Below are 13302 nucleotides of genomic sequence, written 5' to 3' on the forward strand. Positions count from 1 at the left end.
CAACTTGCAGTTTATATTGAAGATTATACGCATGGTTAGCTTTTATTGTTGTGAGCTTTCAACTAATCTTGGCTAGACTAGTTACTTGGTTATTAACTTAGTATTAAATTCAGTGTTCCTTTTTGTGAACTTGATGGTTCGAGTCTCGTCATGGACATCGATGCTGATTTAGGACTATAATTATAGATTGAAATATTTAAAAAGTAGTGATTAGATTCTATAATATTTATTGTTAGCACACGTAAATATGTAATTAAATAAGATAAAACATTATAATATAGTCAGTCAACTTATACTAGTAAATTAAAATTCTATTTATAGCCATACACATGCAAATCACGTGCTGATCGTCACCCCTTGGAATTCTGGAGAAGAGTGGTTGGTTGCTCATTTGACTCGAAGCGGTCGTTCATTCCCCAGATCCAAATACACCTTCTCCACACCGCCGTACACACACTCATGCTCAACATACAACCCCGCAAAGCATCACACCCCACACATTAGCACTTTTCACTCTGTCAAAAACTTCCTTCAAACCACTTTTTCGCTTACCAAACACACACACACACATATTAATCAATTAATCATTCATTCATTCTCTAGGGTTTTGAAAACCCTAACTCTTGATCATCTAATCAACGATGCAGTTGATGTAATGACTGAACGATTCAGCAATGGCGAGTTTGATAATATCTGCGTTCCTGTTGTCCACTGTCTTCTTCAGCCGTGGATTAGCCTTAGATGTTTACGGTGGTGATTTGTTCTATCACGATTACTCGCCGCCGCCTCACCCGCCGTCGGCCACGTGTGAGGATGGACTCGGCGGCGTCGGGACGTTGGATACCACGTGTGAGGTAGTTGGTAGCTTGAATTTGACTGAGAGTATGTATATAGCAGGCAAGGGCAATTTTTATATCCTTCCTAATGTGACCCTCACCTGTTCGGTTATTTCGGGCTGTGAAATCGGGGTGAATGTGTCTGGGGACTTTAGTTTAGGCGAGAACGCCCGGATTGTGGTCGGCTCGTTTTACCTCGAGGCTGCCAACGCCAGTTTTGGGGAGGGGTCTCTTGTGAACACGACTGGTTTAGGCGGTGATCCGCCAGAGCAGACTAGTGGCACCCCCCACGGGCTTGATGGAGCGGGCGGTGGGTATGGTGGGAGAGGAGCTGCGTGTTTGTTGAGTAATAAGAAGCTTCCGGAGGATGTGTGGGGTGGTGATGCGTATTCATGGTCCACTTTGCAGAAGCCGTGGAGCTATGGGAGTAAAGGCGGGACTACTAGTAAGGAGGTGGATTATGGTGGAGGTGGTGGTGGGAGGATAAAGGTTTTGGTTAAAAGTCATATTGAGATGAATGGTACTCTGTTGGCGGAAGGAGGTGATGGTGGGACGCAGGGTGGTGGTGGTTCTGGTGGCAGCATCTATCTCAAGGGTTATAAGATGTAATTTCTTATACCTAGTTTGTAGTTACATAATGTGATTCTTGTTATTTATTTCCCAAACATTATAGAGTGCCTGGTTTGCTTGTGGAAACAAATCTTTGGGACTTTGCTTAGAGTTCTATAATCTACATTTATTAAGCTTTTAGTAAAACTATTGACTGGAATTAATTTAGCGCATCTAAAACAATCAAATTTGGTAATATTGTCATTGGGATGTTATATTTTTTGAATGGATGTTATGTTCTAGATTTTGAATATTAGAGCTAAATAGTGATGCATATATGCAAGTATTTTTAATTAAATACCTAAAAGTCTTGATGACATTAACTCATTGTGATGTTATGTTCTAGATTTTAACATTTTTAAGATAAGTTATGGTGATATTCAAATCTAGAAAATAGCATCCATCAAAGAATATAGCATCACAATGGTAGTTACCAATTGATTGCAATAGATGCACCAAATAAATTTCAATCAATAGTATGTCATCAAGATTTTAGCTATTTAATTAAAAGTATACATCACTATTTAGGTAACTTAATAATAAGTACAAATTTACTGGAACTGATGTTCAAAATCTAGAACATAACGTCCGTTCAAAGAGTTTAGCATCACAATGACAATGTTACCAAATTGATTGTTTTGGATGCACCAAACTAATTATAGTCAATAGTTTTACTAACAGCTTAACAAATGTAGATAAATAGAACTCTACAAGCAAAGTTATAAAGATCTGTTGCAGGTAAATAAATTTCAGTCATGTGTAAGTGTTTTTAACTAAATATTTAAAAATCTTGATGGCATACTATTTATTGAAGTTTATTTGGTGCACTCAACACAATCAATTTGGTAACATTGTGATGTTATATTCTTTGAATGGATGCTATGTTCCAGATTTTGAATATTAGTTCTAGCTATATTTGTACACTTTAATTAATTACCTAAACAGTGATGTATATATGCAAGTATTTTTAACTAAATATCTAAAAGTCTTGATGACATATTTGAATGTGTAATTTATTATATCACATCACAATATCTGGTCAATAAGGGAAGTTGCCTAGTTAGTTTCCACTTCATTTTGTTGGACACTAAACCTTGTAGTAAAGTCGAAGGACCAAAATTTATATTATTTATAAGTGCAGGACTGGAAATGGAATTATAAGTGCTTGTGGAGGTGATGGTTTTGGTGGTGGTGGTGGAGGAAGAGTTGCTACAGACATATATAGCAGGCATGAAGAACCAAGAATCTTTGTGCATGGTAGAATTGTTACATTCTTTTTGCAAGTATGCATATATTTTTAAACATTTAAGGAATAAAGTGATGTAGTTTACATTTGTATTTTACAGGTGGTAATAGTGTCGGATGTCCATCAAACGCGGGTGCTGCAGGAACATTTTATGATGCTGTAACCAGGAGTCTTACAGTTGACAATTTCAACAGGTCAACCGACACAGACACAGTTCTTATGGAGGTCTCGTATCAGCCACTTATGACAAATATTTTTATTCAAAACTTTGCCCATGTTTCTGTTCCTTTGCTTTGGAGTCGTGTCCAGGTCAGCTAAAATTTGATTTTTGGGTTTCCTTTTTTTATGAGATTCATCATCATCATCGTACTCAGTATATCCCACCAATAGCAATGCTATGGTAGGGTCTGAGGAGGGTAAGATGTAGACAGCCTTACCTCTATCCCATAGGGATAGAGAGGCTGCTTCCGGTGAGACCCCCGGCTCGATAGTAGTTTTGAATCAAGCCTTGGACATAAGACACATAACACTCAATCATCGGGACACCGGCAGATTGGTGCATGTGCCCTTGTCTTTCGGCTATCAACGCCACCACATGATGCCTGATTAACCTTCCGCCACTTTTAACGTTATTTTCACGTGATTAGTAAAATAACGTCAAAATTAGTGCAATTTTACTTTTGCCCACCCAAGGGTTCACACATATAATTGTGTTTAGTTATTTATTATGATGCTTTGTATAGGTTCAAGGGCAAATTAGTGTTCTTGATGGAGGAGCCTTGAGCTTTGGATTATCACATTATGCTTTGTCAGAATTTGAGCTATTGGCAGAAGAACTGCTGATTAGTGATTCTGTGATCAAGGCAAGCATTTTATCAGTAGTACTGTAGTACAGTGTTGTTAGTTGCACAATGTATAACTCTAGAAAAACATAAAACAAAAATCTATTATAATAATTCTCTGGATTTGGTATTATAATAGATTTTTGTTTTATGTTGATATTTCTTATTATGTGCTCTTGGTTCTATCCACAGTTACTGCACACCCTTCCAAAAGTTCTTTGATTTCATTAATTGTGAATCAAGTTGACTTGTGGTTCCGGTTAACTTTTTATTTAAACTAGTTTGTGCTATTTATATATTAGTATAGAGAGTATTAAAAACAGAGCTTTTGAATGATGTATAGACAAAAATACATGTGTATTAATTAGAAGAATATCGCTTTTTGCTTTATTTGTCTTTTACTACTAATCGAATTTTTACAAACTTTAGAAATTGTTAAATTTTGATGCAATGAACTTTAGAACATAGCCCACACTATAAAAAGACATCTTGTGTGAAATAACAAAAAGTTTTAGTTACTAGCATAAATATTGTCTCTGTTACTATATCAACTCATGTTTGACACTAAAATTTGCTATTATAGGTTTATGGTGCTCTGCGCATGACTGTAAAAATGTTCTTGATGTGGAACTCGCAATTGCTTATTGATGTCGAGGGTGACATGAACGTGCAGAATTCGTTTCTTGAGGCTAGCAATCTTATTGTTCTCAAGGTTCTCACAATAATTGTACGAGTTAATGTTTTTATAATTTGATTTTGTTTACCGACGTACCTTTTTGTTATCTCAGGAATCCTCTTCCATACGCTCAAATGCTAATCTTGGTGTTCATGGGCAAGGTTTATTAAACCTGTCGGGGCCAGGTGACCAAATTGAAGCACAACGTCTTGTTCTGTCCCTGTTTTATGGCGTCAATGTAAGTTGCATGTAAATGAGTTGTTTGCACTCTTTATGCATGTTTGATCTTATGGACTATTGACTCTCGTTTTGCAAAAATAACTGATACTTTCACTATTTCTTGTTTAAAGGTGGGTCCTGGATCTGTTTTACGTGGGCCCTTAGAGAATATGACAGCTAATACCGTGTAAGTCTGTTTCTGTTATGTAACTGTAACTTACTCCTAGATGCTTATATATGTGTATGTATGTACGTACGTATACATATGCATATATTGGGTGGGGGGTGGGGGGGATCAAACGAGAAGAGGTTTTAGCGCGAGAAGAGAAAGAAGAAAAGGATTCTTCGTTTTGTCAACTTTAGAAAATATTAATATACAAAAAAGGTTAAAATGCAACGTTTATTCATTTATTCTAACATTGTAATTAATACATAACAAAACTCGCTTATTTTGCGTATCATGTGTATGTAGGTATATTTCCTACGCATAATCTGCATATATGCCTACACATGTGTAGGGAAACGATTAAAGTGCAAAAAAGCATATAACAAAAAGGTTTAATGGTTTTCTTATGTATGCAACATAACATTTGTATGTAAGAAGTTGAAGTTTGAAAATTTGTAACTGTTAGAAAAAATTAACGATTTGAGCTTCTGATTTTTCTTCTCGCATTACTTTAGTCTTCTGTAAAGACCATCTCGCTATGTGTGTGCGTGTGTGCATATATATATGTCTGCATGTTTTACTAAATAGTACTATTTTTGTAACTTTAGGGTGCCAAAACTGAATTGTGAATCTCAACAATGCCCAGTCGAACTACTGAATCCACCTGATGACTGCAATGTGAATGCTTCATTATCCTTTACTCTTCAGGTAATTAGTTTTTAAAAATCTTTATAAAAGTTTGATGTATCTTTCTTTAGTTTGTAAATATTTTCATATTTATATATAATTTCTACTTTCAGATATGTCGTGTTGAAGATATACTGGTTCAAGGTCTTATAAAAGGGTCTGTTGTGAACTTCCATAGGGCAAGGAGTGTTAAGGTTGACTCTTCCGGGAGAATTAGCACCACAAAAATGGGTACTCACTGAAATATTATAAAATTGTCATCTTTAGTTAAATGACATTGAAATTTGTATAAATGTATATTGGTGTGTGTTGACAGGTTGCACAGGAGGTTTAGGCAAGGGGAAAGTGTTGAGTGCTGGTGTTGGCAGTGGTGGAGGTTATGGTGGTAGTGGCGGTTATGGTTGTTATAACGGGACTTGCATTGAGGGCGGGCTTCCTTATGGAGATGCCAGTTTGCCTTGTTGGCTGGGTAGTGGAGGTGGGACTGATGACATCACTGGCTCATCTGCTGGTGGTGGTGTTCTAGGCAAGTGTATATTATATTGTTATGTCAAAGTATGCATGCCGTTTGTTAATAAAATAATAAGATTTGCATGTTGGATTTATGTTTCGCAGTCATCGGTTCCTTGGATCATCCATTGTCAACTTTGTCTGTTGATGGTTCATTAGGAGCTGATGGAGGAGGTCATACTGTCAAAAAACATCATGGTTGGTTCCAAGATACTGGGGGCGGTGGCGGGGGTGGTTCAGGTGGGTCAATTCTTGTGTTCTTAAATGCTTTGACTGTTGGTGAGACTGGATTTCTTTCGAGTGATGGTGGTCATGGAAGTCAAAACGGGAGCGGTGGTGGTGGTGGTGGTGGAAGAATCCATTTTCATTGGTCACGCATATCAACTGGGGATGTGTATCTACCCGTTGCTTTTGTCAAAGGAAACATATCAACTTGGTTCGTTATAATAATTTTTCTTCATATATTCTGGCAAATAATAGACAACAATGGAGGCAGATATTAAGTAAAATATGATTGTTTTTGGTCTTATAAATGTATTTTCTAATTATATCAAATTGTTAATATAGGGGAGGGTTGGGTGGAAATGAAGAAGGTGCTGGTGAAGTTGGAACGGTGACCGGTAAATCCTGTCCAAAGGGGCTTTATGGCACATTTTGTGAGGTGTGTTAACCTTATGCTTTAAAATGATATAATTTTTGTTAGTTTTCTTTTATTATGTTAGTTAGTTTCCATAAGATTATATATATTTTATGTCCAGATGATCAATAATAGAAAAATGTCCAGATGATCAATAATAGAAAAAAAGGATTTGCATGGAGTGTAGTATTTTGAAATTACATATTTGGTTCTGATGGTGGTTATCTTGGCTGTAACTATCTATTAAGTTAAAAGGTTAATATTTTGTTTTTATGGGTTTTAATTTTTGAACAGGAATGCCCTGTTGGCACATTCAAAAATGTAACAGGATCGGACAAAGAACTATGTTTTGAGTGTCCAGCCAATGAGCTTCCTCATCGTGCCTTCTATATTAAAGTACGAGGTATTGAGTTACCAGCTGATAAAATATTTATTGTTTTGTTATTTTAACCTTATGAATTGTTTGGTTCTAATTGATTGATACAATCATACAACCTTGATCTCCTATTAGGCGGTACTGCTGAAACTCCATGTCCCTACAAATGCATTTCAGACAAATATCACATGCCACATTGTTACACTGCTCTTGAAGAATTGATGGACACGTTTGGCGGCCCATGGTTATTTGGGCTTCTTTTATTGGGCCTCCTTATTTTGTTAGCATTGGTGCTTAGTGTTGCAAGGATGAAGTTTGTAGGGTTTGACGAGTCTACCGGGTCTGCCCCAACACAAGGCTCTCAAATAGATCACTCGTTTCCATTCTTGGAGTCTCTCAACGAGGTTTTTCACTTATGTAGTTTTTAGTGATATTGCACAAATGGTCTCGGTTTGACCATATTGCAAGTTTGGTCCCCATATTTTGTAAATTTTGCAAAGTTCATACGTTTGTGAGAGGTTGCACATTTTGTCTCCACTGTTAATCCCAGTTAATTCAAATGGAAAAGTGATGCCATGTGAGGGTCATTGTCTTTTCAAGTGATTCCAAGTTTGAAAAGTGACAAATACCCTCACATGCAGCGGACTAAAGTTTGCAATTTTTTAAATTTGGGGACCAAATTTGCAATATAGTTAAGCCACATAGACCATTTGTGCAACTTTTTCCTTTAATTTTTTAATTGTGTTTGTTGCAGGTTTTAGAAACAAACCGAGTTGAGGACTCACAAGGTCACGTGCATAGAATGTACTTTATGGGGCATAATACGTTCAGAGAACCGTGGCATCTTCCTCACACGCCTCCTGAACAAGTCATAGATATTGTGTAAATTCTTAACCATTGTTATCATTTTGTCTTTAAACATGTTAAAGGAGTATTAGATTAATTGATTAAGGTTGCAGGTATGAGGGCGCGTTTAATCGATTTGTGGAAGAAATTAACGCGTTAGCAACCTATCAATGGTGGGAGGGATCAATATACAGCATTCTGTTTTTCCTCGCGTATCCTCTTGCATGGTCATGGCAACAATGGAGGCAAAAGTTGAAGTTGCAAAGACTACGCGAGTTTGTTCGGTCAGAATATGACCATGCGTGCTTGCGTTCTTGTCGGTCACGTGCTCTTTATGAAGGCATAAAGGTTACTCCTTTTCAATATTTTATTATGTATCTATATTAATTTATTATATATCTATATTGGTGAAGTTTGGCCACAAAGGTTTTTTTTTTAAATTTTCCAATTACTATAGTTTTCATTTTTAGTAATTTGACCACAAAACTTTCTTACTTTGAAGTTTACCCTCAAAAGTTTTTATTTTTTGATTTTTATAAAAAGCCAAATACACAGGTATGCTTAATCTGGTATGAATTTGGTGACGAACCGAACACATACCAGCATCAGTACCGGTATTCACTATTATGGTTTTCGATCGTTGTCAAACACGTGTTGGTATCCTTTGGGGCTTATCATGACTTTATTCGTGTTTATGGTTTTCGATCGATGTAATAAAATTGTGTTAATATCCTTTTGTGCATATCACAACTATATTTCTTTGGTTTTTTCTTTCGGTTGCTATACTAAGTTCCAGTCCTGTAATGAACCGAACCTATATCGTCCGAAATTAAATTTCCGCCTCAACCGTGCGATGGAGTTTGACTAGTTTAGATAAAATCATCAAGTATTGTTATCATAATTTGAAGTTATGGTTGTGTAATGTTATAGGTGGCTGCAACGTCTGATTTAATGCTCGCTTATGTGGACTTTTTTCTTGGTGGTGATGAGAAACGAAGCGATCCGCCTCGTCTTCAACAAAGATTCCCATTATCTCTTTTGTTTGGAGGTGATGGTAGTTACATGGCTCCTTTTTCACTTAACAGTGACAATGTTATTACAACTCTTATGAATCAGGTGAGTATGGTTTACACATGATTTTTGAAATCGTTTATCTGATAAATGATGATCAATTTTGTTGTTTATTTTCAGTGTGTTCCTCCTACCACGTGGTATCGATTTGTAGCGGGTTTAAATGCACAGTTGCGGTTGGTTCGCAGAGGTCGACTTAGGGCAATGTTTTCTGCAATTATCACCTGGATTGAAACGTATGCTAATCCCACGTTAAAGATTCATGGTGTACGGGTTGATCTGGCTTTGTTTCAAGCTACTAGTGGGAACAATCATCAATATGGAATTGTGGTGTCTTCTGTAAGGGTTGAGCCAACGGGACAACTGCCTAGGTCAAAACTTTCTACTTTAGTTATTAACCTCTTTTCGTATTGCTTTATTTAGGTGTTAGTTTAAAAGGTGACAAAACTGGCTGATCAGGCGGGCTGGATAATTGATGAAATAATCACGAGTCAAAATGAGTTGGGTTGACCCAAAACGCTGTTTATTCTTCCAAAATTTGTTATTTTTTATTCATAAAATATAAATTTTGTGTAGTTTAAATAATGATCTAACTTTTGAATCAAATGATTTGCAAAGTGTTTTGCATTAAATTGCACGTTGGCGACTTTCGACCCATGCAACCCATTTGACCGCCCACCTCCTTTCTTGCTGGCCTTTTACTTTAATTTACCAGTTTGACCATTAGAGATGGGTGTGTGCACGGGTCGGTTTTAGAGAGCGTTTGGTTTCAGTTTCAATTTTTTTGGTTTTGCCACTTGATTTGAAATTATAGTGTTGAAAAAATGGGCCCAAGTTAATGAATCTGGGTTTGAAATTTTGGGTCTAAAGTTGTGTTAATTTATAGCTAATTTATCATTACACTGTTAATTCTACAATGTTTGGGCTACACCATTTATTAGTTTTTTATAATTTACTTAACGTTTAAAAGACCTATTATAAAATTTGGTGCTATCTGATTTTATGGGTTTGGTTCAATTATTAAAGTCAGTTTGGTTTTTGGTACATGTAAAACCGAAACCAAACTGCAAATTCGGCTTTTGGAAAGAACATAAAACCAAACCGTTGATTTTTGGTTGGATTCGGTCGTTTCGGTTATGGGTCGCTTATTTTGGATTCATGCACGCCCCTACTTGGAGATGAAATATAACATCAATTTAGTAATCCACATCAGATATTCTTGCTTCCAATATTCTTACTGTTTTCTATTTCTTTCGACAGTATTAATTATAACACCATTCAAGAAGATTCAAGCGACGATAAGGCTTCATATCAATCGCAAAGGGATATCAATGATTACATGCCACAAAAAAAGAGTTATGGTAGAGTATTAGATATTGACAGTTTGAAATCACTGAAAGAAAACCGACAAATAATATCATATCCGCTTTCGTTTATTATCTACAACACCAAACCTGTTGGCCACCAGGTAACATGTACTTCATCTGCTATACTATTCGAACACATATATTTACATGATAAAGCATCTGAACAAAATTTATCAAACGATTGCAGGATCTTGTTGGTTTGGTGATCTCAATGTTACTATTAGGCGACTTTAGTCTCGTTTTACTTACATTGCTCCAGTTATATTCATTTTCTTTAGCACACGTGTTCTTGGTTCTATTCATTTTGCCACTCGGGATATTGCTTCCTTTCCCTGCTGGAATCAATGCTCTGTTTAGTCAAGGTCCCTGGCGATCTGCTGGGCTGGCTCATATATACGCTCTCTGGAACATAACATCCTTAGTCAACGTGGTAAGCCCATGGTTAAACATTATAAACTTGATTTAAACATCCCGATAATTAATTAGTTACATGTGTGATTAACCTTTTGTTTGTTATTGTAGGTGGTTGCTTTTATATGCGGTTATGCTCATTACACCAGTCAGGCTAGTAAAACGCCTTCAGAACTCCAACCTTGGACCATGTGAGAACATTTTATCGTTTTTCTAATCTGATTGTTCAAATCCGACCATCGATTGATAATATTAATTTGTTGGTGTAGGGAGGAAAGTGAGTGGTGGATATTTCCAGTTGCATTAGTTTTATGTAAATGCATCCAGTCGATCTTCATAAATTGGCATATTGCAAACTTAGAAATTCAAGATCGGTCGTTATATAGTGGTGATATTGACAAGTTTTGGCAATCAACATAGTTGTAGGTATTTGTTTATTTATTTTTCTTTCTTGAAACTATATTTTTTGGGTATTCATTTTAGTAGGCTAAAAGGGTATTGCTTCAAGTTTGTGGGTTTTTTTATATCAATAAACTTAGGGTAATTTCTTATATTTGTTAGCTTGTTTTCTTAGGAATTTTTATTACATATTATATCAGAGTTGTATCCAAAATACTAATGAAATGTGCAGGGTTTAGTAGATTTTTAATTAGTTTACATGTCAGTGTTAAACGACTTGTGGTGGTGGTTCGTCTCATGTGAATGGTTGTGATGGTGGTTCGTTTCACGTGTTGAAATGCGGGTACATTAGTGACTACACTTGAAACTCTCTGGGATGGAATCCGTTTGTAAATACAAAACTCTAGATGAATCTGTTTTAGGTTGGTATGGTTTTAGCGTACAAAGCCAATGTAGGACATCCCTCAGTTAGAAACTCTAACTTAGAATAATAAGTTTATGTGTCACATTTGTAAAATTATAGATAATGTGCATAAATTTCAATTTTGTTAATACGCACTGGTCAGAAAAGTTGATTGTTTCGGTCTCGTTAATACAATCTTTTGGGTTCTAAGGTGTAGAAAAAGAATGTGATTTGAGTTCGCATCTGGTAAACAAGTATAGGTATAGTCGTATAGACAGATTAATATGGTATACAGGTAACGGATAGCTAAGATCATACATCATGAAAAGTGCATGCGTAGAGTTTTCTATGTGAACAGTTTTGTTATTATTATGTGAAGGACCCTTTTTTTTTAAGATTTTTGACATTACTAGGCTTTAAAAGTTTCAAAAATTTGATGTATCAAGATATTACGTTCTTAACAAAGTGCATTTTAAATAAAAACATTTTGAGTGCTAAGAGTTTAGGATTAAAAAGAAATTTCGGAATCCAATGTAATAAAAGCGTTTTCTCCAACTTGATTTTTGAAACCGCATTTTCCATAGTTTCAAACCAATTCTTTTTCAGAATTTCAAAAAAAGTACTTATGCGGGTTTTGGTTACTAACTTGATAAACTAAAAAGAGAACCGAAAAAAAAAATTTGAGCGGAGACTTAACCATTTCTCGTTAATGAAGATTTACTGATTGTTTAAAATCACTACGATAGGAAGTCTATATGACGTAATGCCGAATGTAAAATAGGAATACAAGTTTATTAGGTTGTTTATTCGATCTGGCTTATTTACTTTATGTAGAGACAAAATGTAAATGTAAATTTGTATTTTATTTTTTTGTTATTGGATGTATCTTGTTTATATGACGAAATTGTTTCATTACATAATGTAATAGCTTTTCCTGGTGAAAAAAATCTGATATGAATAGAACTAAGCATATGGCGAAAAGCAGAGGCTTTACTCAAACTTAAGCAATTAATTTTGAGAAAACCTTATGTATGGTAAAAATTTCCTTAACTCAATTAAGAGTTTTAATAGGCACTACCGCATAGTGTGACTATGGGTAGAGATGTTCAACGAAACAGGTTCCTGGAACCGAACCGGTGGACCCGAACCGGACCCGAACCGGTTCCTACCCGTTTTTTGTAGGAACCGGACCCTATCTGATTCAACCCGATGATCCGTGACCGGTTCTTGCATTTCTGAGTGGGGGCGGGTAGGAACCGGAACCGAACCGGAACCGGTTCTGGAACCGAACCATCCGGAACCGGTTCCTAACCGGTTCTAGCCGTTGGATCGAATATAGCCGTTGGAAATCGATTTTTTGGCCGTTTTTTGACCGTTGGGGTCAAAAATAGCCGTTTTTTTGGCTCCCCCAAGCACCCCACTACTAGTATAAATAGGTATTTGGTGTCATGGGTTCATCACAACACTCAAAACGCAAACCCGAACGCAAAAAAATACAAAAAAACGCTATTACAACGTTTTGAGTTCTCTAATCTCTTGTTTTCTCTTCTTCTATATTCATATTTGTTGTTATGGCTGCCTCACAATCATCGGTTGGTCAAGGTTCCAACGCCGAACCAAGTTTCGTTCGTATTGTACCTCATAATCGTAATCAAGAGATTTGGTGCAATTGGGATTTATTTTACACTGTAACCGGTTGGAACCGGTTGCGGTACAGGAACCGGGTTAGGAACCGGTAAGAACCGGTTAGATAGGTTAGGGGTCCGAGGGTGGGAGAACCGGTTCGGTTCCCTAACCGGTTCGAGCCTGGAACCGGTTTAAAAGAGGGTTTTGAATATAGGAACCGGTTAGGAACCGGTTCCGGTTCCTAGTCCCAAACCGTTTTGAACATGCCTAACTATGGGATATGACAAATCGATATCAAAACAATAGATCTATAGTAAGATATCTTAAGTAAACAAGATTGTTTTGGAAATCCATATAATCCTAATGAGGTATGTA

At 36.3% G+C, this 13302-nt stretch overlaps 1 protein-coding gene across 1 annotated transcript; it reads left to right on the forward strand.

Moving 5' to 3' along the window:
- The first annotated feature begins 420 nt into the window (after positions 1-420).
- Positions 421-11151, forward strand: LOC143575930 (uncharacterized). Its single transcript, XM_077060162.1, has 22 exons — positions 421-1441; positions 2587-2702; positions 2792-3000; positions 3435-3554; positions 4117-4245; positions 4322-4447; positions 4560-4615; positions 5203-5302; positions 5395-5512; positions 5598-5807; positions 5897-6227; positions 6359-6452; positions 6723-6831; positions 6940-7208; positions 7559-7686; positions 7764-7998; positions 8581-8766; positions 8842-9092; positions 9982-10189; positions 10276-10518; positions 10611-10690; positions 10769-11151. The coding sequence occupies exons 1-22, from the start codon at positions 675-677 to the stop codon at positions 10917-10919; spliced, it is 4236 nt and encodes a 1411-aa protein (XP_076916277.1). The 5' UTR covers positions 421-674; the 3' UTR covers positions 10920-11151.
- Positions 11152-13302: the final 2151 nt, after the last annotated feature.

This window comes from Bidens hawaiensis, unplaced genomic scaffold, assembly GCF_021521415.1.
Source record: "Bidens hawaiensis isolate Kalapana, Puna unplaced genomic scaffold, B.hawaiensis_p1.1 tig00027797_1, whole genome shotgun sequence".
Taxonomy (NCBI): domain Eukaryota; kingdom Viridiplantae; phylum Streptophyta; class Magnoliopsida; order Asterales; family Asteraceae; genus Bidens; species Bidens hawaiensis.